We start from the raw sequence: 27115 nt of genomic DNA, 5'->3' as shown, positions 1-27115 counted from the left end.
TAAATTGAACATAAAAATGACTTTGAGATAAATATATTTATAGGAAAAGGTGTTATACAAAAATCTTGGATAGTTCAAAGGTCATGTTACACATATTTCCACTTAATTTAGTTCAGGCCCCCATTTTCACTGACTTTTCATTTAAAAATGAGGGTTTATTTCTCAAGAGTGAAAATACTGGAAGATTGGGTAAAAAAAATAAATCTTCTATGCCTCACCACACAATTTTCCCAGTACATTACAATACAGGTGGGTTTTGTATTACAAGTTTCCTTAATAGTTATGTTTCATTATCCAAACAAAGTGTAATGTACTTAAATGTAAACTAATTTACAGACACACTCGAATTTGATATGTAGACAAAGAGCTATTTGATGAAGCAGAGACTACACTTTTTACACCGACTCAAGGATGTTTGGAGCCGTTTTCATTCGTGGGCCACTTCAAATTTTACAAAAGGCTGCACTATGAACACAAACCAGGATTTCCCCCTGCAGTTTAGGCCTATATTGAAAGTGGGCACCTTCACAACAGAGCCCACCTCCACTAGGTCCCTTGAAAACAACTTAAGAGTTCTTTACAGAGCATGTCAAATTCCATTTGAAACTGCATAAGATTAAAATTACATCGGGGGCCGTAAACGGCCCTTGAGACATAAGTTAGATTCCCCACCCTTGTATTATAAACTATATTATATCAGGGGGAATTGTCACATGCTTTTGATCTCAAGAATTTCTACCGTAGATGATCATACCAATATGGAACACATTGTGACGAAATAAAAAGGGAACTTTCAAAAAAGGGCCTTTTTTCGTCCAATACTGCGAAGGGGCAGGTGCTTTAGCACCACCAAGTCCGTTCCTATATCTGTGCATGCCTATGATACAATCACTTGGGTTTGGAAATCTAACCATAAAAGTAAAGTCCCAAATCAACAGACTGACCCGCTCTGCACTGAAAGTAGTGGGGGTGAGGGATCACCCCACCTTCAAAGCAACATACTGTATGAAGAGTCCAGAGAGCAGGCCAGTAACAGGGAATAACAGATTACATGTTTCATGATAATTAACAATCAAAAAATTGAAGATTTGCATTCTTTTACAGTTACTGCTTCAGTGTCTGGTAATGAAAGTACATCTACTATGTGAAAATAAGTGGTGGTTTCTAGATTCATATGTTATGCTATTCTCAAATTTTGATCATTCCACACATAACCCAGAGAAAACACATAATGTGCATGCGTGTTGGTGTGGCAGTGGCTGTGTGTCTGTGCCTGACAGATGGAGTTGACTGTATGAGCTTTATCTGCTTGCATTTGTGTCCTTCTGCTCAAATATCTACACTGTAACAAATAGCTGTTTATTTACGGCAATTCTGCAACAGCATTCTACTGTTTTTCGAAAAAACAGACAACTACTGTGAAAATATGACTTTGAGTCACATATTGAGCATAAACAGTAAGTACTGCACAATAGCAGTATTCGCCGTTGTGGAAAAAACTAGAGATGCACCGGATCCTGATTTTTAGGATCCTGCCGGATACCAGATCCACTGAATAAGATCCTGCCGGATCCGGAACCGGATCCTACAAAAGGGTTGAAACATATAGTCTACTCGCACACGTGGGCCCTTTTTATTACGTTGGCGCAAACTATTTTTTAGACTCATTGGCTTATTGCCACACTGCCTGCAATAGCCGCTTCCAAAGGGATCTCACTCCATGCAGTGATTGGGGTTGTGAAAGACTGAAAAGCCTAGGCTAGACATGCACCAGACCCTGATTTTTAGGTAACATGCCGGATACCGGATCCACTGCTTAAGATCCTGCCGGACCCGGACCCTGTGAAAAACTCTATTATCCTGACGGATCCGGAACCGGAACCGGAACCGGATCCGGTGCATCTCTAGAAAATAACAAGTTATTTTAGGCAGCACCATTGAAACCCATTCATCCTCCACTTGTCCGTGATCACCATCAAACTTCAATACCACCTGAACAACTGAAGTCATTCTGACTGGTTAAAGATTATCTGATACTATCAAGCATGATGAAACAATTTCTAAGGAAACTACAATACTTAAAAAGTGCTTGATGCAACAAAGTGTGAGTAGCACATGCATTTTGATAGTGATGAAAGTGTGAATGGCTGAAACATTTTAAGAATTTTAACACTCTTGCAACAAGCAGCCCCATCTAAACCAATCTGCTAATCAGTGCCTGGCCTCACCTGAGTAGGGCTGTTATGCCATTATTCAATTACGGGCGTCACCTGCCAAGGGCCTGATGACTCTGGTCACATGGTACTCTTGCACCTGTATATAAATCTGGACTATCAACACTTCAGTTGCTTGCCTGCCTGCTGGCTGGCCTGCATGGCACAGCATAGCACTTGTTTGCCTACAAGCTTGCCTACAAGCTTGCTTACATGTTTGCACACTTTCCTCTTTGTGAAAGCTTGCTGTATGTGGCATCATTTGTGGCATTGTTGCATATAATGTGCCTGCTGCAAATTAGGCATTGCTTTGAGAGCTAGCTTGTAGTGCTGCTTGTTTGCTGTGCTACTTGGTGTAAAATAATTTTTTAAAGACTGACCAATGCTATATTCATCATTGGCTCATCAAGAGATACAGTAAAAAGCCCACCTCGCACACTATCATTGTAACATAGCACTGTGTACTCTGAAATTTTATTCATGCCCACACTTTCAAAGGACCACCGCAAACCATTTTCTCAATACAGCATAGCGCCATAGTATCATGCTCAAGGCACTCCAGTCATGGTGAACGATGGGAGGGTGGGGTGGTAACATGGCCAGGGTACCACAGTTATGGAGAATGATGGGTGGGGTGGGAAGTTGCCATGGCCATATTCATGAATACAACTATGACCCAGTATTTGCCTGTCATCACACAGTACAATTCAACTTTTTAACTGATATGTACTGTTATTTTTCTGTAGAGTACTGTTATTTAACTGTTATTTAACAGTTCAATTGCTGCTGAAAAATTTTTATATACTGTGATACATTAAACAGCAATGAGCTGTATTTGATTTTTGGTGTGAAATAACAGTAGAATTACAGGTAAATATAATTGCCAGTAACTGCCGTTATTTTGCAGGGACATTTTCTTAGAGTGTACCTTCATCTGGCTGTCCCTGCTGGTAACTCTTATACTGTAATATCGTCTTCGGCTGAGTTTCCCAAAAACACTTAGCCTCTTACTGCACCTGGGGTCGCCGGAGACCCTATTCACTTGCTGAAAATGCTTAACTACATCATAACAACATTGCTATGAAATTACATCACATTACAAGCCATAGTGCTGCTCTAAGGGGTTAAGTAGTAATAAGTAGTATTAAGTATAAGTATGAGGCACCCTGTAGACAATATCAGGGATAGACATCAATTCAAGTTTATACAATACCTTTTCTTGTACATGCATGCTTAAACATAACACATGTGTGAGGAAAAGGCCTATACACTTTTAGTGGTGATGTGTATATTCCTGATATACTGACAAGGGGCCACCTCATACTTGTGTACTTTACCTGTACCTCATACATGTGTAATTTGTAGTTTCCAAAGTAGTTATTAAAATGGGTGATTTTATTTTTACTCAAATTACAATTTGGCCCAAGTATTTTACTTACACCTACCTTGAGTACTGAGGAAGGCAAAATTAAAATAAAGGGGAAAATATGTCAGACATGAAGGGAAATTGTGTGCTATTACCATTTAGACTACCATAAATTATCTATTTTGGACTAATCTATTGGATTACTATCTAGGGCCCGCCGGCCCCATACCATTAGTCCGACAGCCCACAGACGGTACACAATAGAGTTGCAAGCGACTGGCTGAGAATAGTAGAGCACACACCAGGGACTAGATCTGAGGGAGTAGCAACGCAGCCTGAAAACAGTTTTTTAGAAGATATACAAGATCGATCGATACAATTTTTTCCTCGGATCTACACGATTCACAGAAATGACCCATTTTGATTTCAAAACGGCGAATTTCGCCAAAAGGTGACGGATTTTCATGCCTGTTTCCACCTCTGATAGCCTCCTACTGCAAATGGGCCTGGCGACAGGCCAATTCACTCTTGGCTGAAAACGCTCAACTACATGCTAACAATGCAGGAAGTCTTAGGTAACCGATTAAGACTTGGCCATTACCATTTGGTGACAATAAGGTTATAACAGAGGGACTGCATTACGACGTTAAAGCCAGCCGGCCGGGGTGCACGCACCACATGACAACCGGGGTACACTACATGACAGTTCTTGAACTACTTTGTACCCAGTGCGAGTACTACCGAGCCACCAGGTTATTTGATAGGGAATATCTTAACATGAAATACAAATTTTCTAATGTAAGGGGGAAGAGGCTAGGGCTACAATAGAAAAATAATGTAAAGTAAATACAAAAAATAAATGTTGTTTATACATAAACATGGTTCGGGAGGAAACCCGCGAGTGATTGACAGCTGTCATTACTTGCTCCCGCCTTCGCTGACATTTAAACCCCTCCTTTCCCTTCCACCTGTGATGCGCGAAGGCTTCCGGATTGTCCCACCACCTCCCCCTACTCCTCCTATTTCACTAGTTCTAGAGTATCCAGCTACATCCCTACATACACATGGGGGTGGAAGCGGATGATCATCCCGCATGATCTCCGCTTTAACATTCTAGGACCGAGGCCAGCCAGCATGCCACTCACGCATATTGTACACCAAGCACTCAAGGGTAAACTAGTGAACCATAAAAACACAAAAGGACAGTGCAGGCCGTGGAAAGCTCAGAGCCTTAAAGCTCACGATGAGATCAGAGCTCTTTCAAGTAGTTTTTCATAAGCTGGGACAGGACTTGGAGCTGTCCATGGATGTATTCATGAAGCATTTAGGTGCCAGCTCTACATAACATCGACAAATATGTAGAACATAAATACAACCCGGTACCAGCTTTTTTGCACTCAGCATGGAGAGTGTGAATCAAGTCAACTTCCACCATGTGAGGACTGCCTCCTCATGCATGCTATGTTTGCCAACTATCAGGCTGGCATCTTGAGAGCAAGTCTTCAGCAGCATCCACAAATCCCAAGCCCACTTGACCATGGCTGGGCCAACTATGAAAATGACCAGCTCACTATGGATGCGGCAATCTCCAGCCCCTGAGGCAGTGCTACAACTGATGTCTTGCAAGTGCAGCCATCAATGTAAACTGCCGGATTGCCAATGTCTGAGAAGTAGCTCAAAATGCACAACCCTCTAAAAACTTCAGACATGCGTATATCAGCATGAAGACGATAATCATGGTGACATATTTCCAGATGCTTACTGGACTGAGTCAGATCTTGAGGACTGAAATAATGCTCTTTAGTTTATTTTAACATGGTTAATCTGTATTTGTTCATGGTGTTTGTTCATGTTATTCTTGCTGTTGCAGGACACGTTAAATTAAAAAAAAAAAAACGATTTTCATTTTTATCACATTTTGTCATTCACATATTGCTTAGGTGATTCTATTAGGTCTATTGGTATGGTCTAACAACCGTTTTAGGGTCTTGATTGAAGGGAAAGCATCCCTGAGGAAATGTAAGTGCCCTGTGTGGTCAACAAACTGCATAATAACAAAGAACAACAATACATTTTTCACATTTCTGTTTTACTGGTCATCCATTTCAACGCATGATCTTTCACTAACTACCTCTTTGCAATGGCTATCATGCCGTATTAATGTACAGTATATGGTTGTCACATGTTAGTATGTGTTAATTCATTATGTTTTTGGTGTTGCTTTGCTGTTGGGGGAAAATTAAAAAAGTACAAATAATAATAATTTAAAAAACGGATTTCATATGTTATCCTTTTTATCACATTTTGTCATTCACATATTGCTGAGGTGATTCTATTAGGCCTATTAGTGTGCTCTAACAACCCCTGTAGGGTCTTAATAGAAGGGGAAGCATCCCTGAGGTAATTCAAGCACCCTGTGTGGTCAATTAACTACATAATAGCAAAGTCCCACAATACCGATTTTCACATTTCCATTTTACTGGTCCACCATTTCAACACATGATAACTACCAAAAAGCTACCTGTTTGCAATGGTTATCATGCCAAACTGTTTACTTGAGATGTCCAAGAAGTCAAAAAAACAGATTAGAACTTGCCCACCCGTTCGATTGCGAGAGGTAAATTTTTGGGTCCTGGCTCAAGGCCTTTATGTCTTCTTGTACCTGCTCTGCTCATCGTAGCCGGATTACTTTAATGAAGTTTTATGCTGTATCATATCACTCTCTAGTCACAAGTCTTGTCCATATAGGAGCCTAGTCCAGGGGTGTCAAACTCACTACAGTTCAGGGGCCACATACTTTGATCTCAAGTGGGCCGGACCAGTAATATACTGTATTTGCGAAACATCACAAATTGCTGCTTCATATAGACCCCCCCTTTACTGTTTTTACACAGATATGACATAATTGGGCTGCACCTGCATTGTTGGTGCAGAATCGACCATGCACAGCACACTTGTAAAGAAGCCAGGTGTTTTTTTTTCCAAAATAAAAAAAATGGATGTTCACGATAACTTCAGATATGAAGTTGGCGCTACAGACACGGGCATTACTGATGGTGTCCTCAGTCCATTGATGATGTCCTGATGGTGTCCTCAGTCCGCTTCTGGAACAGCCTGTTCCCTCTAGGAATAGCGTAACAAGTGTGCTTTTAAGATCTCTAATTTTTACAACTGTACACGTAGCAGCAGGTCTTTTCTGTCTGTAGGATCTGCACTGTCAGTGTGTGATGCACACTTTCAGCTAACTATGCTCTCCATATATTTAGTAATGTGAAGGCTGACCTCAATTAGGCTATTGTCCAATTTCATTCATGCTGTAGTTCTATCTGGACTGGTTGTACATCAATAAAGTTGGACTTTTGAAGACTTACATGAATGTGTGATGGGACTTGTGTAAAGATAGAAATACGATAAATATCTTTAACCGCGTGGACAGACAGCCAGCGTTGAAAGAGCCAAAAAGCTGCACAGAATCGCCTGGAAAGCACAGATCAGGGCTTTGAATGAGCCAAACGATTGAATCTGAGTGTTCGATCAGGGGGAGTGACCAATTGAAGCTCGTGTTTAGAAAAATGTGAGCATTCGCCGATGAGCGCCGAGCTCATCACATATTTTTAGCTGAAGTTCAACTTCTCTTTAACGCTTTTGAAACCCTCAGCGCTAGAAATGCCTTTGCAGCCTTTGACGCTTCTTACTCTTGCTCTTCCATACAAAGTCAACTACTTCCACCGCTTTCCACGTGTTCAACGCTGGCGGTCTGTTCTCACGGTTAGGACTTTAAACTGAGGACTAAAATGCTGAGACGCTTAGACGACGTCCATGAAATGAGCAGTAAACATGAGATTAGATTCTTTATTGTCCCAAAGGGATATGTGTATCTCATTTACAACACATGTAGACACATAAACATCCTCAGAAATCCATATACAGTGGTGCTCATATGTTTACATACCCCAGCAGAATATACGCTTTCTTACACACTCATCAGCCTTGAAACGGCACATGGTCCATTGTTTGGACATGCCAACATGGCAATATTTCTACACAGAAAGCCAAATCAACCGGTCATTAGCTTCAGAAAGAATAAAATGAAGTTTTTGAGTGACCATCTCACTCTCCTGATCTCAACATCATTGAGCCACTCAGGGGAAACCTCAAATGTGAGGTTCCAGCAAGACACCCAAAGATAATATTGGAAACAACCATTCTGCCAGGAAGAATGTGCTGTTTTGTCATCTGAGAAAGTTAAGAGCCTTACCCACAACTACCACAAACAATTTAGAGCGGTCCCTGGTATTAAACAGGGCCATATTCAGCATCAGAAACTAGGGTGTGTAAACTTTTGAACAGGGTCATTTCGGTAGTTTGGGTTGTATATATGCTTTTGAAAGAGTAAGCACAGAAGAGTGCTAATAAATGTCTTAAGCCAGTCACTAGCAATGAGTGAAAAAAAAGGTTTTGTGTAATCCTTCATATTTTGTGAGAAATCGCCAAGAACGTGTATATTCTGCTGGGGTATGTAAACATATGAGCACCACTGTACATTACATATACACACATCTCTCCATATACACTCCCCTACAAGCATATACACTCCTCTCCTCCACATACAACCCAAACTAGATGAAAGTTAGAAGATGCACTTACGGTATAAGGACTAAAATCTAGACTAATGAATAATGTACAGTTCTCCTGTGGCTCTGGTGTGTGTGTGTGTGTGTGCGTGTGCGTGTGCGTGCGTATGTGCGCACGTGCACGCGCACGCGTGTGTGTGTCTGTGTGCAAATGATGTGAATCGCTGAAATGCGGAGGCTTAGATGTCTATGATGAGAACTTAAATGATACGGGCTGAGATGGCCGTCTATACATACTGTAATTAGAGCTAAAGCAGCTTTAATGCCGATCTCTGAATGCCTTAATGCTTCTGTTTTACCTTAATGCAAGTGGTCCAGTGGAGATTGGCCTGGAGGGACTGTGCTGAATGCTAAGGTAGGCTAAAAGCATACACATACCAACAGGCACAACAATTATTACGCAATTTGTTCACATTGCAGTTCTGCAGTTCTGCAGTTGGACCTTCAGGAAATGCACTGTAAGATGTTCAGGAGATGTAAAACTTTAGACTTTAATGTCTGGTAGGGGGGATTGATCCAAAGCTATTTGGCTAAGATGCATCTACAGTATAAGTCCTTTGAAGACAGGTTTAATGTGAAGATACAGGCTAAGATGCATCTACAAACGCTTTGAAGACTGAAGGTTATAGTGCTAAGATATCATCCATATATGATAAGATGCTGGCTATACTGTACACAGGACTTTGAATCAGCTTTAATGCAGACCTTCATCTACAGGCCCTATATAATAAGGGATTTAAATCATCTTCAGATGGGTTGAGGTGCATTTCTGAGTAGGCTACCTTTGCATATGTCTTCTGCTTCACTGTAAGTTAGTGACTCAAAAACTTTTTTACCCCCCTCCCCTATGTTAATATTGCTAAATTCTAATTTGATATTTACAGGAAAGGTATGTATTGGCCTTATAAGTCGGAACTGTTACTAAATTAGGTAACCTGTATGGAGTTATGCTAACTATCAAGCTGTGTTTTTTTTTTCCAAGTCTGTCTGCAACACCCCAGTTTGGGAACTCTATGATATTCATAGAGACCCTCGGGGGGTGCGATGTAGGATACATATAAGTCTTTAATACAGATGTACTAAGTAGTGGTGTGGATTGGCACTGCCCTCACGATCCAATTCGATCACGATTTGAGAGGTAGCGATTCGATTCGATTCTATGCGATCCGATCCGATTCAATTCTACAATGCATTGCAATGCATTACATTTCTACTGAAAGCAAAGCAAATGTTTAATCAGTCATGATGAGGCAATACAAGTAGTCAGATACTGAGCACCCATTTATTGGCTGTTTTCTGTATCAGTCTTGCAATGTTTTGAAGTGCTTTTATTTAATTTAACATTCATTTGCTCCAGAAATATCCATGGAAGTAATTGAAACTTAAAAAATTGCCAGATCGATTCTGGAATTTCCGGATCGATTCTGGATCGTCCATGCCCCGCATTGGATTGGACCGCCGAATCGATCATTGTTGACACCACTAGTACTAAGATAGATGACCATAATGAGGGCTTTGCTCAGGCTTAAGGTTTTAATGCTAAGATGGGCTACTCATGAAGCACTGTAATGCAGTAGAGAATTAAATATGAAACTGATCTGATATAAAAATGGAGGAAAATCAGGAAGGGACCAACCCAGCTCTTTATATTATATTTATACAGGCCTACTTTAGTCAATAATCATTGGGGTTTTGATTTCCAGATGAAATCTGAGTCATGATTAGACAGAAACTGTAACATTTCACAATGGGCCCCCATTTCACATGAGAGTGGTGGCATGAAAGTGCTGTGGTAAAGGCTACATGCTGTGCCACAGCTTGTCATGAAAAGTCAATTCTAGTCATGGTAGTCATTCTAGTATTGGTTACTGTATACTGGTTATGAAATGACCCTACCTTTGAGGATTGACACACTAGCCAACCACCAGCCAAGACCTGACATCCTAATGGCCCATTATGGGGGTAAGAGTATGGCACAGCTTCGCATCATTTTATCGTAGCTTTACATGAATGATCAAGTGACAATGTTGGTAACGTTTGATGTTTTGAAACAATCTCTATAAAGCATGAATCAACAACAAGTCGAGAGTTGAGAGCAAACAAAGGTGGAGATCTTTACTCTGGCTTAGGGCTTTAATGCTAAGATGGGCTACTCAGGGTTCATGAATGCATCATGAAATACTTTAATGCAGTAGAGGGTTAGGTATGAAACTGATCTAAAGCAAAATGCAGAAAAAGGATGTAGAGGCTACTATCAGCTCTTTACAGTATGTCTTATACTATGTCAAATAATCAGCTGATTCCCAGATGAAACAATGAACATTTCACAATAGAACCCCGTATCAAGTTGCCAATGGCAGGGAATCACCATAGTACTGAAAATGGTGTGCCAAAGCTTTTCATGACCTCCAGTGATGATGATGGTAATGTTTGATGTTTGATGTTTGACGTTAAAGGTTGATACACAAATCAACCACCAGCCGAGATCTGAGAGTCAGTGACCTCATAAGGGGGGCATGACATAGTTTTGCATCATTTTGCCGTAGCTTCTCATGAATGATCACTTCCAGGGACTGTTCTGGCCAGGGCCGGATCAACGCACTGGCTAGATATGGATGCAGCCCAGGGGCCCCCACCTGCCAGGGGGCCACTGATTGCCCAAAAGGGAAATATTGCAGAAAATTGAGATGCAATATTGAAAAAAATCACCTATCATGTTGAGTACAGTTGGTAGACATGTTTGCCTTAATTCGTAGCTTATAATCTTGACACGGTCTATGTAAATTTGTCACAAAATTTTTCTTCAGAGGGGGCCCACAGCAACCTGTAGCCTATGGGCCCCCAGGCCATCTTAATCTGGCCCTGTTTATGGTAATGTTTGATGTTTTGAAACGATACGTTCAAAGCTTGACACACAAATCAACCGCCTGCCAGGAGCTGACAGCTGAGAGTAGAGAGCTATTTCTGAGACATCAAACAAAAGGGAACACAAGACAGTTTTGCATCATTAGGGATGTCATGTCTCCTGCTGCTACTGCTGCGTCTGCATGGCGGCTGCGAAGCATCTTGATTTCCATTGATTCCCACACGCAACTAGAACAGCAATTGAGACAGGCATCAAAAACAGAGAAGATACTGCAGGCATACTACCAGCATCCCATGCTCTGATATACAGGTAACTGCAGGCATTAAACTTTATCTTAGATATCTTACACTGTCACTCTAATAGGCACCTCACACAGTCCAGAGATGCCTTACACTGTCAATGCCTTAAGCTGACTCTTTGTCACTCACTATTTGCTGATAGACTTTAACTGAACGAAATTTCATAACAATATTATTTCAACAGTACAGACTACAGGAGCAGAACAGAGTAGAGGGTAGTGTATTATGGTGATATTAGTTCAACAGAGTACATGGTAGTGTATGCTACCCCCCCCTGCACATTCACAATAGTGTGAGCCCCACAAGCAAGCACGACGTAGGTCCTACATCGCCTAGTAAAGTAGATGAACCCACCAAGGCTTAGGCTCGATGGTAGTGAGGAAGAGCTTGAGTGTGCGTGTGGGTATGGATATGTGTTTTGTTTGTACTTTGACCTGATGAAAATGAGCTGTTCAACTCAAGGGGCTATCCTCTGATCATTTGAATTTGAATTTGAATAGGCTAGTAAACTAGACAAATCCAGACACAGCGCGGAAAGGGCGATTAGTATGAATATTGGAACACACCATTAGTCTGGATCTCAAGGCTAGTATCCCACCTGTACATCCACAATAGTGTGTGAGCCCCACCTGTTTGTCTGGCCCAGTTTCTGAATTCAGAGCAGGAGTCTGGCCCCCGACAACACCCAGCCACTCCAGAGGCACACACACACGCACACGCACGCGCACGCGCACGCGCACGCACACACACACACACACACACACACACACACACACACACACACACACACACACACACACACATATACACACACATACACACTGCCCTCTTGCCACTCCCCTGAGGTCTCTCTCTGACCTGGGAAATATTACTGTAGTGTGCCTCTCTCAGGACCCAACACACCCACCCATCCCAGGCTCTGTTTATAACTTCATGGCTGGTATGCAGCACTGGCTGGAGGGCCACAAAGGTCAACTAGTATAAATTCATGTCTCTCCCCCCCCAGCCCACACACACACATCCATGTACACAGGCACAGATGCATGGACCCATGCACGCACGCGAATAAGCACGCACGCACGCACGCACACAGGCACAGGTCCATGGACGCATGGCACGCACGCACGCAAGCATGCAAACAAACAAGCATGAACACAGGCACAGACGCATGGACCCATGCAGGCACACACGCAAGCAAACAAGCACATACACAGGCACAGACGCAAGGACCCATGCACACACGCAAGCAAGCACGCACACACACAGGCACAGATGCATGGACCCATGTGTGCACGCAGGCAAGCAGGCAGGCAGGCACGCAGGCACGCACGGAGGCACACACTCCCCACAGACACCTACAGGAACATTTGCACACACACACGCACGCACGCACACACACACACACACACCACACGCACACACATACATTTCCTATGCACATCACACACACACCAAAGCCACAGGAGACCTGTACATTATTCTGAGTGTCCCATCATTCTTTTACTGCATTAGGAGATGCGCGCACACACACACGCACACGGACACACACACACGGATACACACACACACAGGACGTCATTATTCCCCATCCCCCCTAAAATGCACGGGGTAGTGTGCTCTCTCACACACACATACACACCAGAGACACAGGAGAACTGTACATTTTTCTGAGTGACCCATCATCCCTTTACTGCATTGGGTGATGAGCACAAACACGCACACACACACACTCACACACACACACACACACACACACACACAAACACACACTGCACGCACACATTCCCTTAACCCTCTAGCTACCATAACGGCCGTGAACGTCCGGCTGGATCTGTACCATAACGGCCGCGGCCGGCCGGAATATTTTCATATGAAAATACGGCTGAACGGCCGTCATCATGCAGTTTTTCCAGCTTTCAAACAGCTTTGCTCAATATTACAGACCCTCCTCGATATACTTTCAGTTTGAAAACTATATGTTTATATTATTTTATTTTTCAGTATTTTAGATTTTATTTCGAGATGCGCCGCTTTATGCGACTTGGCAATCTGCCGTCAATTCAAATGACGGCCGTCCGAGATTGAATGGCTACAAACACAACCATTCTGTTTCTACAACCAATATACACTAAATATGAAAACCCTCTTCGATCTATTTTCATGTTCAACAGCACATGTTTATAACTATTTAGGCTATTTTTAGATCATGTTGTTTTATTAGGCTTATAAGATGGTGTTCAACTGTGATGGGTTCTGACAACTGTCCAGCCGATGTCTACACGCTACATATTAAAAATGTAAACTGTCTTCGGTGTGTTTTCAGAGTCAAACCATATGTTGGTATCCAACTATCTTAGTTTCCTGGAACAACGAACAGTGACAGCTCTGTGCAACAGGCGCATCGTGTGAAGGAAGCGCAGCATGACAATACCCATTTTGCGTGTCAGCTTTGGCAAAGCAGTCAAGGACTGTTACTACTCCACGTTGTCCTTCATAAAAATATGCGTGAAGACGTTGAGTTGAATGCTAACTTCCAATAATAGCCTACCAACGTGGTGTTTGTAGCACTTCAATTCCGTATAGTCGGTGATGCCTGGCGCGTCTTACCTGTGCCAAATTGGGGCAGGGAAACTTCCTTAGAGCTCCATTCATGTCCTGTCTGCTATCGCAGACACTTCTACGGTTATCCTTACACCTCTTTGACATGGTTCAGTTCAAACATTATTAGCTAGTGTAGTCCATTACAGTTATCGCATATAATCCATAGGCCTACCGCTTGAAAACAGGACTTCTGGGTGAACGACATTTGTTGTCGTCACATGTTCATTGTTCAACTTTGACCCTGGATGGATGGATGGATGGATAGATAGATAGATCGATAGATAGATAGATAAGCCTAAATATATAGATATATAGATAGATAGGCCTAGATAATATCGGATTTTATCACATTTTTATCATTTAATCCACATCAAAGGCACTCTATGGGAATACTGAACAATTAATTATCCATAAATGATATGCCATTTGAAAGTGTGTTTTCTCTACTTTAATATGAAAGTAACTTGTAATTGACACTTTTCATTTCTTTTCAAGTTATTTGACATTATTTAAAATATGACCAAAATGTCAATTTTTCCTTAGAATTCCTGGTAGAATTCCGACCTATTCAATAAAATTTCTGGTAGCTAGAGGCTTAACAGCATATTTATTATGTGTGCCCCATCACCTCTACACTGCACAGGGTGACGCCTGGCTATTCAATTATCCAGCAGTGCTGGAGATGAACTCTGCAGGTGATTCATTGTTGTTATCGCCGTGGCAATATTTGTTTACATCAAGGTCTAGCCTTCCGCTTGTTTTTGCATGTAACCTGTCGATGCCCCCTAAGGCTCCCGCAGCAACCTGTGGCTACTACTGCATTTGTTTGTCAACATTGGGGCCAAACCTTTAGCTTGTGTGTTGCTTGTTGTGGTTGCCAGGTAACCTGTCTAAGAGGTGTACGGCAGAGGGCTGGACGGAGATGCACCCCCTGACCATCGCGCTGAACTGCGGCTACAACATGAACAGCAGCACTGACGATGTTAGTAAGCTCACTACTTGTTTGTCTGAATATGAGTTCATCAATGTTTAATTTGTAAGTTATTATGACTGCTTTTCTCTTTTCCTTTTTCTTGTTTTTATTCATTCGTTTTTAGTTTGAATTCTTCGTCCCTGTACTTTTTCTGTCTGCTTCTTCTTGCCTTTCCCCAAACCCGCATTCAACCCCTCTGGCTATTGGAACCATCGACCCAAATGTATAATCACATTAAAATAAAGCCACGGCACCTGCACCTGCACCATAGACCCAAATATAATCATATTAGAATAAAGCCACGCTACCTGTAATAGCTGGATGTTCGCCTCTCACTGCTATTTCTGGATCAGGCCAGGCAGAGAATTGGCCGTGTAATTGTGAGACCCGCCACTTTAATATTCGCCCTCTAAAAAATTCTCCCTCTCATTTCAAGCATCTCGACTCACAAAGCAGGGCCCTCCTGTACCATTCCAGTCCCCAACCAGCCCAATACACTCCACTCACTCAACCATCACAGGGCAGCCATGGCCTACTGTAATGGTTTGGTCCCCCAATGGCCACTGTGTCTCCACAAGCATACACACCTCACACAATCCCCAAACAGCCGCAGTATCTCCACACACTCCACTGAGTCTCCACACACTCCTTCCCCCATCCCATAGTCCCCAAACAGCCTATGGCTTTCTACTCACTTCACCATCACACTGTCTTCAAGCAGTCCTGTGCAAACCTCCACCACTGTGGTCCCCAAACAGTCTAGTGCACTGATTCGAACCTGCAATCCTGTGATCTAGTCCAACTCCCTTACCATTACACCACAGCTACTCACAGTTATTCTGGGTTTTTATGCTTTCTTGGGTAACCACGAAAACCATGTTTTGTGATTATGGTTTAACCGTGGTTACTGCATTAAAACCATGGTTGATTTTTGTAAGGGCATCTCCATTACCTCTTCTCTCCTCTCCTCCCCTCTCACCCCCTCTCCTCTCCTACCTCTCCTCTCCCCTCCTCTCCTACCTCTCCTCTCCGTCATGTCGTACATATCAACATGTAATTTGTCCGCATAATAACACAATGCTGCTCTGTCTTAGTAGAAGTTTTTGACAACATATCGTGTTGAGAAAATGTTTTTACATCCCAGCTGATTACCATTCTTCCTGTGTCTGAGGTCTGGACGAATCTTCCAATACACAGTCAAAAGTCCAGTAATGGGTGGGGGATAGAAAAAGGAAGACAGAGAGAAAGAGAAAAAAAGCGAGAGATTGGGCCGCTACAAGGTGGTGAAAGCTTCCTGGCCTGAGTGTCCCGCTGTGAGGTGCTGGACAACTGCTGTGAGGCCGCGGGCAGCTGGCACTGCAGGGAGAGGAGATGAGGAAGCGCGTGTGTGTGTGTGTGTGTGTGTGTGTGTGTGTGTGTGTGTGTGTGTGTGTGTGTGTGTGTGTGTGTGTGTGTGTGTGTGTGTGTGTGTGCGTGCGTGTGTCTGTGTGTCTGTGTGCATGTGCATGCATGTGTGTGTTTGTGTGTGAGGCGGTGGGCAGTTGATTAGTATGCCTAGCAGCTGGTGTAGCAGGGTAAAGTAAAGGGGGATGTGGATCCTTAAAAGGAATTTGATGTAGCGGTGACAGGCAGCCTGTGGCGTTGGCAGCCCTGCAGAGTAGTTGGGGGGGAGGGGTGTAGGCCGAATTTTAGTCTCGGGCACGGAGTGTGTGTGTGTGTGTGTGTGTGTGTGTGTGTGTGTGTGTGTGTGTGTGTGTGTCTGTATGAGTAAGTGGGTTGTTGAGTGACATTGTGTGCTTTTTGCTCACAAGATATGGCTTGAGAGAATGGCACACACATAGGCAAGTGCATGCACATACACACACGCACACGTACACATACGCACATGTGCACACGGACACTCCACAATTTATATGAAGGGCTGAAAAGAAACTTTTGGCAAAGGACTCTTAAATCAAGTGGTGGGAAGATTATAGTAATTACGAACATCATTGTGTGTGAACTTCTCAAGAGTTTAATTGTAAGAAAGTTTAAGAGTTTAAGAGTTTAATTGTAAGAAACTGGGCATCTTGGATCTTGAATACAATTTGCCCTTTATTCAAAGAGCTTCATACTACGATGTTAGGTTTAAGGGGGTTGGAGTTATTTTCTCTAGAAGACTAGGAGGGTATTGGAAGGACATAAAGACATTACAGTGGAGTCTTTTATACTGTTTTCAGGCTGACCAGAAGGATGAAGGAGCCCGTTCCCCACCAGTTACATTCGCTGCACTAAAGTGCTTATCTGAGAAACCAATTGCGTTCTTATTGGGCTCTGAACTTTTCCACACGTGACTGTGCGTTACTCAGATGAACCTATTGATGTCCACGGTTCACGGACACTAAGATCTGCGACGTGAACGCGGGCACCGGCACAATTCTCAGTCGGCTTGAACGTGCCATTAGAGGTGGACAAGCAGATCACTCACTCACTCCTTATTTTTTTTTTCCTGTTACCCACTCTCTGTACTGAGTTCACAGTAATGTGATTGAAGGCTTTGGTCTGCCATAGTGAGATATTGAGGCTGATTAGCAGAAGTCCTTCTCGGCATTTTGATTCATTAGCAGGCCCCATCATTCCTCTCATCTTCATTGCAGTGCTGTTTGAAGAGTTAGCATGTTAACCGTCTGAACATGGTGTAGTCTTCAACAAAGCGTGGCTAACTGCTCTGCCATCTCTGTCTCACTATTTTAATGCAGACCACACACACCATTAATTGTCCTCTTCATTTTACTGATTAGACAAATTAGTTTGTGCTTTGTATTAGATTGGACACTTTCAGAAGGTTGAGGTATTGGAGGGTATTGGAAGGACATTACAGTGGAGTCTCTTAGAGGTGGACACATAGACCCCTCACTCGCTCCCTATTTTTGCTGTTACCCATTCTCTCTACTGATTGGAGGCTTTGGTCTGCCATGGTGAGATATTGAGGCTGATTAGCAGAAGACCTTTTCTGCATTTTGATTCATTAGCAGGCCTCATCATTTCTCATTTCTTCATTACAGTGCTGGGATTTTTCTTTTTTAAAGGTGCACTGTGTAAGATTGTTAGTTGTTTATTTCCAGAATTCATGCTACCCATTCACTAATGTTACATTTTTCATGAATACTTACCACCACCATCAAATTCTAAGAATTCATTTTGACTAGGAAAATTGCATTTTTCATACATTGAAAGGGGGATCTTCTCCATGGTCTGCCATTTTTAGCTCCATAAATGACTGTTCTTGGGCCATACTAGAAAATATTATTTTATTACTTTGTAAACTTTCATGAAAAGATTAAATTTGTCGATTTTTTTCTTTTGAAAGGATTTTTCTATAAGCCTAAACTATAAGCCCAACTGTACGAGGGAATTGCAGGGTATAAAAGTTCACATTTCACGACTCACATCCTCACGCTATACATGCAGAGGGTGATCGTGAAGTGAAATCGCATGCCATTACCCCATTTACACTACATAATGTGAAAATCATGATTGACCTCCAATTGAGCCAGAAATCCGCCTGATTCTCAAAAAGGCGTGCAGCTGACAAATCATGGCCAAATTCAGACAAAAATGGCACAGTGTATGCCTGACGAGCCCTATCTCTGTCATTTCGTGAAGTATTCACGAAAAAAAATAACTTTAATTTTCGTGGTGCATTCACGTTATTGCCCGTTTTTCGTGGTTGGGCAACGAAACACTGCCTATTCATTTGAATTGCCCCACTGCTGCTATGGTTATCCAAGCGTCTGCAGGGGCGGGGAGGGGGTGCTGACAGAACACTGCTGATACACTCGGGACTCACTAATTCGACGCCCTTTCGGTACTTACGCCTTATGTCATACGACCCTAAACCTAACCCTAACCTTAACCCTAAACCTAATCCTAAACCTAACCCTAAGCCTAACCTTAACCCTAAATCTAACCCTAACCCTAAATTGCTTGTTTGAAATGTTTGATTACCATGTGACGGTAGCCTACCGAAAGGGCGTCAAACTAGTGGGTCGCTAGGCAGTCGGGCAATTCAAATGAATAGGCAGAGTTTCGTTGCCCAACCACGAAAAACGGGCAATAACGTGAATGCACCACGAAAATTAAAGTTATTTTTTTCGTGAATACGAAATGAAAGACATACGGTTGGCCTGACATAGAGTCAAATGTGAGTCAAGATGGGTTGATTATAATGGCCTTATTTGGATGGCTCGTCTGATTCATAAGATGGTTATTGTGTTGAGTTAGCCTAGAAATCTAGACGCCCCTAGCGACCGCAAATTGAATTTGCTCCTGGGGGCAGTCTAGCGGACCCCGGTCGTTTTGCAAAGCTGAAAGTTATCCGATGACAGGGCCAATCAAATCGCGAGGGGGGCCAGACTACCTAGTAAACACAGGAAACCACAGACATCATATATGAAGACTAGATACGTCATCGCGTATTTCAAGCACGTCCGCACAGGTCGGCCATATTAGAGCAGCCTAAACTCTCCACAGACCCTCCGTTACACCTGAAGTAAAGTGAAGAGTTGAAACGTTGGGATACTTAAAAATGTATTCTGTTGCTTCGCTGAAATATTGACACGTGTTTATAAATGGTAGGGCTCCTTAAAACTTAAGTGTAGACTGGGGTAAAACGCCCAGGAGTAGCCTAGAAATCTAGACGCCCCTAGCGACCGCAAATTGAATTTGCTCCCGGGGGCAGTCTAGCGGACCCCGGTCGTTTTGCGAGGCTGAAAGTTATCCGATGACAGGGCCAATCAAATCGCGAGGGGGGCAGGGCTACCTAGTAAACAGGAAACTTTCTAAGAAGAAGCATGGTGTCCGTCCGTGCTACGTACAGCGCGAAAGTGTTTACTTAATTTAAAAAGCCTGGATGATAATACATTTCGTGGCTGACATGGATTGATGTAATAATACACCATGAGCTTATCGGACACAAATAGATCTCGACACATTACCATTTGATGTTTTAAACTAGCTCGGTAAGCTAAGTTGAGCATTTTACAGAACCAGATAGTCACACGCTATTATCAGACCACTACTGTAGGTGTAGAATGAAATTGCGGCCCTAATTTCTAATAAGACACATGCCATTAAAAACGAGACATTTGGGAGCTTTGAAAGTCTGTAAGTCGCTTACTAAATAGATGGGATCGATAGTCTGGCTAGTGGGAGCGAGCTGACCGGGGAGCGTCCTGCGTTGGGAGCGACAATCAGGGAAAGTTATGGGTATACAGCTAGCTAGCTAACACCGAACATGCCATGTTGACAACAATCATAAATATAACCATTTAACAAGCCCCAAATTGCTCGACATTTCGCTGATTGATCAAAGAGGGCCATGTGGTTGAAAACGAGGCATTTTTGAACTGTATAAGTGAAAACACGATTTATTAGGAAACTTGTTTGTGGCTGTGGTCATCACACGCTTTCACTGCTACGACGGCTGGAAGTTGCCGCTTCACCTACAAAGAAGCCCTCGCCAGTGGCTAGCTAACCTGTCGTCAATAACAGAGCTAGGTGTCCAGCCTTGTATTATATGCCTGCCCCAAATTCTAATAAGATCCATTTAATTAAAAACGAGACATTTGGGAGCTTTGAAAGTCTGTAAGTCGCTTACTAAATAGATGGGAATGACACCTAGTCTACCGAGCTAGCGGCTAGCCATGTATTAGTTATGGGTATACAGCTAGCTAGCTAACACCGAACATGCCATGTTGACAACAATCATAAATATAACAATTTAACAAGCCCCACATTGCTCGACATTTCGCTGATTGATCAAGGAGGGCCATGTGGTTGAAAACGATGCATTTTTGAACTGTATAAGTGAAAACACGATTTATTAGGAAACTTGTTTGTGGCTGTGGTCATCACACGAATTCACTGCTACGACGGCTCGAAGTTGCCGGTGTCGCGTGTACGTTGTGAAAGACAGCTGTGACGTTACACAGAAGTGTGTGGGGATTGGTTGTTCCACCATCCTATTGCGTGACGTTGAGTGCTGAAGCAACCGTTTATCCCGCCCACACTGCCGCCCAGCCCTCCTAGACCCTGGTACAGCTTTTTGCTGTACGGCTCTGGCTGCGCTAGGCTAGCCCAGGAGAGTAATAGGCCTATGCTTCCCACATAACCTATTTGTCCAAAAAATTAGATAGACCTACAGCTAATACACATTTTAATCATTGCTGTGCATTACGTTGACGGCATGGATATATTCATTGCATCAAATTATAGACGACAGAGATGACGTACTGGAAGAGAGATGTAGCCTACAGTGCAACAAGTTAATTCTATCTGGATGGCTTTAGCGTCACGACTCATTTTGAACACAAGGTGGAGCTGTCGAAACCGAAGTAGAATGTAGACTAAAGTGAACTTTTATTTGTTATTTTACTGAAAATATAAAAGATTACTTTGTGCATTTGTTTATGGGGTCTATTTAATTACCTGAATAGGCCTACTGAAGTATATTATACATGATTTTAGACCTATGAACATTATAATATAATGTAATATAATATAATAATAATGTGGATATGCATCACTATGCAGTATCAACATATACTTTCGTTTGGAATTTTTTATACTGTGTAAAAAACCAACCCTTTCGAAAATCGAAATAAATTTGAGGGAATTATGGCCATCTGAAGAGTATACAACACCAAAAACTCACCGTTCTGGTTGAGCCAGCAGGCTGCGCTAACATGGCCGCCATGCGCGGACGTTCGGCCTGCATGACGGGAACGCGGACGACGCATCTAGTCTTCATATATGATGTCTGTGCAGGAAACTTTCTAAGAAGAAACATGGTGGCTGTCCGTGCTACGTACAGCACGAAAGTGTTTACTTAATTTAAAAAGCCTGGATGATGATACATTTCGTGGCTGACATGGATTGATGTAAAAATACACCATGAACTTATTGGACACAAATAGATCATAATACATTACCATTTGATCATTCGATCGATCTAGCTCGGTAAGCTAATTTGAGCATTTTACAGAACCAGATAGTCACATGCTATTATCAGACCACTACTGTAGGTGTAGAATGAAATTGCTGCCCCAATTTCTAATAAGACACATGCCATTAAAAACGAGACATTTGGGAGCTTTGAAAGTCTTTGAGTAGCTTACTAAATAGATGGGAATGACACCTAGTCTACCAAGCTAGTGGCTAGTCAACCTGTCGTCAATAACACAGAGCTAGGTATCCAGCCTTGTATTATATGCCTGCCCCAAATTCTAATAAGATCCATGTCATTAAAAACGAGACATTTGGGAGCTTTGAAAGTCTTTAAGTAGCTTACTAAATAGATGGGAATGACACCTAGTCTACCGAGCTAGCGGCTAGCCAACCTGTCGTCAATTACACAGAGCTAGGTATCCAGTCGTGTATTAGTTATGGGTATACAGCTAGCTAGCTAACACCGAACATGCCATGTTGACAACAATCATAAATATAACCATTTAACAAGCCCCAAATTGCTCAACATTTCGCTGGTTGATCAAGGAGGGCCATGTGGTTGAAAACGAGGCATTTTTGAACTGTGTAAGTGAAAACACGATTTATTAGGAAACTTGTTTGTGGCTGTGGTGATTACACGCATTCACTGCTACGACGGCTCCTGCTACGACCTACAAAGGGGCGTGTCACGTGCACGTTCTGAAAGACAGCTGTGACGTTACACAGAAGTGCGTGGGGATTGGTTGTTCCACCATCCTGTTGTGTGGTGTTGTGTGCCAAGGCATTTTGAAAGACAACCGTTTATCCCGCCCACACTCTCTCCGAGCTCACCCAGACCCTTGTATAGCTTTTTGCTGTACGGGTCTGGCTCGCCAGGCTAGTGTTGAGTGGGATTCGGAACCCTACTGCCACTCTACAACATAATCGGCTACAGTCTTACAATAGGCGTCCTGTAACATAGCATAGGTTGTAAACTCTGTTCTGGCTAAGTCTGATTAGGACAAGTTGTCCTTCTCTGCACAACTCCCCTACCTACTGCCTCTCTTCCCTGACTGGACATCTGATTCCTCATTAGGGGGCCTATTCAGTTGAATCATCTTCATTAGAATGCAGTTTGAAGTGGATTAGCAACAGGCTCGCATGGCTCTGCTCAGATGGTTAATGTGTGATTAGTGTAGTGTGATTTAGAGAGCTAGGCTGCAACCTGTCACTGATTAGAAGTCCCGCTCCTTCTTTGCTCAAGTCCTCTGACTACTGCCTCTATTCACTGATTTGAGTTTGAAGCAAAGATGGTAGAGAGAAGGTGGTTTGCTCACACCATAAGTGCATACGGAATAGCCGTCCCTAGGAGTCACTTTCCTCTTCTACTGTCAGTACTGGAGGCATGGTAAAGTGCAATGTGTGGAACAGGTCACACGACACCGTGAAATTTTGACAGCTGTCATAAATTATTCCCCGCAGTTAACGCAGACTGACAGCTGTAGTTAATTTGGCCACAAACTCAACATTTGATGTGCGCCGTGCTCTACCATGGTATGTCATGTCTATGTACTCTGAACCTACCATAATTGTACTACGGCTTACTATGGTATTACGGTGATTTTTATGTAGTAACATGGTTCTACCGTGGTATGTCATGATTACTACCCTTACGAAAATTGACCATGGCTTTAAGGCAGTAACCATGATTTTACTACCACATTTCATGGTGATTCAACCATGATGATTGGTGATATCAACCAACTATAGTTCTAGTATAGTAGCTGTCATAGTAGAAGCCCTTACAAAGACTAACCATGGTTCTACCATGAAAACTAATCATGGTTTTACCATAGACAGAAATTGTCTAAGCTATGAGATAGGCGTCTCTCATTGGCTCCCATTATAGCCCCGTTGGCGAACGCAGCCAAGTAAAAGATGAATGGGAGCCTATTGGGCTAAATGGCTCAGCAGGGATTTGTGACGGTTCTGTTCTCTGGTTTGTAAAGATGTGTGCACATTCTGTACCTTATCATGAACGTTGTATTAGAAGTGAAGTTAAAGGTTCCTGACATGGCTTTGTTCTCCCAAAGACGTGTTAGTTTTGTCCTGCAACACGCTAGCATTCGGCTAATACCTGCTGGCTGAGGAATCTTTGCGACTATTCACGACCAGAGCTGACGAGAGACGTACTCTGACTGATCCTAGCAGAGACATACGGTCACACACCTCAAAACCCCCCACCGCCGTCCAACATGTTAATTGAAGGTGCCCAAATTCTTAAGGATGAGCGCAGTCATTTCCTTTACCCCATGTACACATGCCGCTTTTCCACCACCTTAAATGCAATAAATAACAGGTGTCCGCAACAATCCTAACATAACTTTAAACACATCGACATCTGAAGTCAGACTTAAAACTACAAAACAAATGGCGTAGTGCCGTAAAGTCGATTGTCACGTGTTATGTCATTGCTATAGTTGAAATAAGGGTCATTTTCACGAATGTAACACTTGACAAGATGCAAACGTGTCGGCAAATGCTTGCACTTACTCATATCTATCGAACGCGACTCCATTGTTTCCAGGGAAAAAATCACACGGGCAGATAGTTCTATGAGAAGGGTACAGCCCCATTGGCACCCATTCATTATTTACTTGGCTGTGATAACATAGCTGCAGTGCCACTCCTGGCCACACCAGCTAGTTGTGGTTCTTGTACAAGATTCCATTTTCTTTGCCATAGATTTACCATGGATTGTAGTTATTCACGATTTTTTGTGTAACCATGACAACCATGGTTCGTGACTGTGGTTTAACTGTGGTTCCCCCCTAAACCATGTTTTTTTTAAAACCATGGTCGCCCACCCAAAAGCCCTGTCTTTAAAACCATGGTTTGAAAAAACATGGTTGGGGGAAGTGGTGCATGGTTAAACCATAGTCACAAACCATGGTAACTCTGAATAACTACATGTGAGTAGCCGTGGTGGACACTAGATCACATGACTGCAGGTTCGAATCCTGCCCTTACCATTCTGTACACCTCCATCCATGGATGAAGTGCCCTTGAGCAAGGCACCTAACCCCACATTGCTCCAGGGACTGTAACTAATAGCCTGCAATATCTGTAAGGCACTTTGGATAAAAAAGTGTCAGCTCACTGTATTTTAATGAATAACTATTAACCATGGTTAGTTGTCATTGTAAAACCATGGTTAATGTTTGCATAGTTAAATTATGGTAAATCCAGAGTTAAGCCATGGTTGAACCATAGTCAATCAATGGTTAAACCATGGTCACAAACCATGCTAAGAGTTATCTGATACTCCATCTCCCTTTCACTGGTTAGCAGGTTAAGACAGTAAGCATGCTCAGGCACTTATAGTGTGTTCAGATGGTTAGGGTGTTTAAGTGGAAAGACAGACCTTAGTCTTCTGTAACTCGTTACGTGTCTGTGTTAGCCCTATAATAAATGCAATGATATTAAAATGAGTCACTGCAGTTACATAGCCCAATTCAGAGCACAGAGCTCAAAGAGTTTTCACAATTTAGTAAAGACCATGAAACCTTTCCTCAGCAAAATGAATGCAATGGATGAATTAATTATTTCTCCACAAAGACCTGCTGAAAATCAGCCTTTATTTCAGAAAATAAACCTTTTATTTGGATTTGTTATGGCCCATTCCCTTCCTGTTTCAAAGTGTTGAAAAGCCTGGCAGTGTAGTTCTTAGGTTAATTCAAATGTAGAATTAATAGCCGTAGCTTTGCCCAGACTCAGCCTTCCTGTCTGTGTGGAGTTGGATTTACATTGGCATTGATAAGACATGAAAACTCTCAAGCGCCCGCTGGGTCTGTGCTGCTCGATAGCTTTGATAGCTGCTCACATCGGCTGGTAGCTGCTAGTGTAGTCATAAATGGAGGTTCCGTGACCAACCTCTGGCAACAATGTTTTGATGATTGATTTGACCTCTATGGACCCTTTAGAAAAGATTTAGCCCCCATGTCCCTCGCAAAAATCCCGGGCTTTTTTGCAAGAGAGGCAAATTCAAAACGGCGTCCAGCGGCATCTCTAAAAAATAACTTTTGATCTGGATGACCTAGAATCATGTATGAAGGCACTTTTTCATACAAGCCAACCATGAGGATTCCAAATCTGACATCATTTTGGTTATAAAACTTTGTTTTGACAGCGAAATTCAAGATGGCCGCCATCTAGAACCGTTATTTTCGACCTTTTTAGGCCGTCATCGCCCAAAATTATCATATTTGGACTGGGAACCTCCCAATTTGTGTGACTCCATTTCTCATGTAAAGATATTGAGCGAATATCTGATCTACAAGCCCAGAATTCCTCACATTGTGGGGCGTAGTGGGCTTGTAGATGGGCTATTTTAACAATGTGTCTTTTTTGTAGGCTATTATTTGACAATTTGGCAGATATTTTAGCATTGTTTGATGATTACTTTGGATGCAGTGATGGTCTTTTACTTTGAGAGTCCTTACATTATGACCCCACCCCCCAAATCAGGGGGTCTTGACCCACAGGTTGAGAACCACTTATCTAGTTAAAAAAAGACCTTCACGTTTCACATTTTCCAAGCATTCTTGCACAGAGAAGCCCGTTGAGGAACTCGAGGCAAGAGCTGCTGAAATTGAAGAAGTGCGCTCACAGCAGTGATCAACTTGGTTGAAGACAGTCAGTTTGTGAAGCTCCCCCAGCTGCAAGAACACTGTGTTGTTGAGGAATGTGTGGTCTTATTCAACCCCAATGGCACATACAGGAAGACGCAGAAGAGCAAGCTCATCTCGAAGATCTCCCTCCACCCTGTTTTGATTTAAGAATCCTATCTTGCTCTAATTCAGCCGTTCTCAAACTTTTCCCATCATTTGCCCCTCAGAGGGTCTGGATGCCTCCGTGGCCCCTCCCCCTTTTTGTGGGGTAAAAATCACTTCTGGCTGGCGCTATCATAGTTATGTCTGACCTGAGGTAAATTAGTAAATAAATGGTTTCTAAGCAAAAGCGGTACTTGCGCAAACTGATTTTGCGATTGCTGCGCAGAATTAAAGGAAAGGTGAGATAAAACAAAGAGGGACTGCAGTCGAATGCAGTGTAGATGTGTGTTCATTTCCTATTCTATTCAAATCAATGACAATGAATAATATAATGTTGGTGAGGGGGGCTTGTTTAAACATATTGG

General features: G+C 42.7%; 1 protein-coding gene across 1 annotated transcript in view; it reads left to right on the top strand.

Annotated features, from left to right (window-relative positions):
• The window catches only part of LOC134456042 (vasoactive intestinal polypeptide receptor-like), a 152824-nt gene that overhangs the window by 59439 nt on the left and 66270 nt on the right, over positions 1 to 27115 (top strand). The window contains exon 4 of the mRNA XM_063207468.1: positions 14861 to 14961. Coding sequence (XP_063063538.1) covers positions 14861 to 14961 — 101 coding nt within the window. The remainder of the gene's footprint in view (positions 1 to 14860; positions 14962 to 27115) is intronic.

Source organism: Engraulis encrasicolus, chromosome 9, assembly GCF_034702125.1.
Source record: "Engraulis encrasicolus isolate BLACKSEA-1 chromosome 9, IST_EnEncr_1.0, whole genome shotgun sequence".
Classification (NCBI taxonomy): domain Eukaryota; kingdom Metazoa; phylum Chordata; class Actinopteri; order Clupeiformes; family Engraulidae; genus Engraulis; species Engraulis encrasicolus.
Note: the sequence above shows the minus strand (reverse complement) of the source record. Positions and strands in the feature narration are given on the sequence as shown.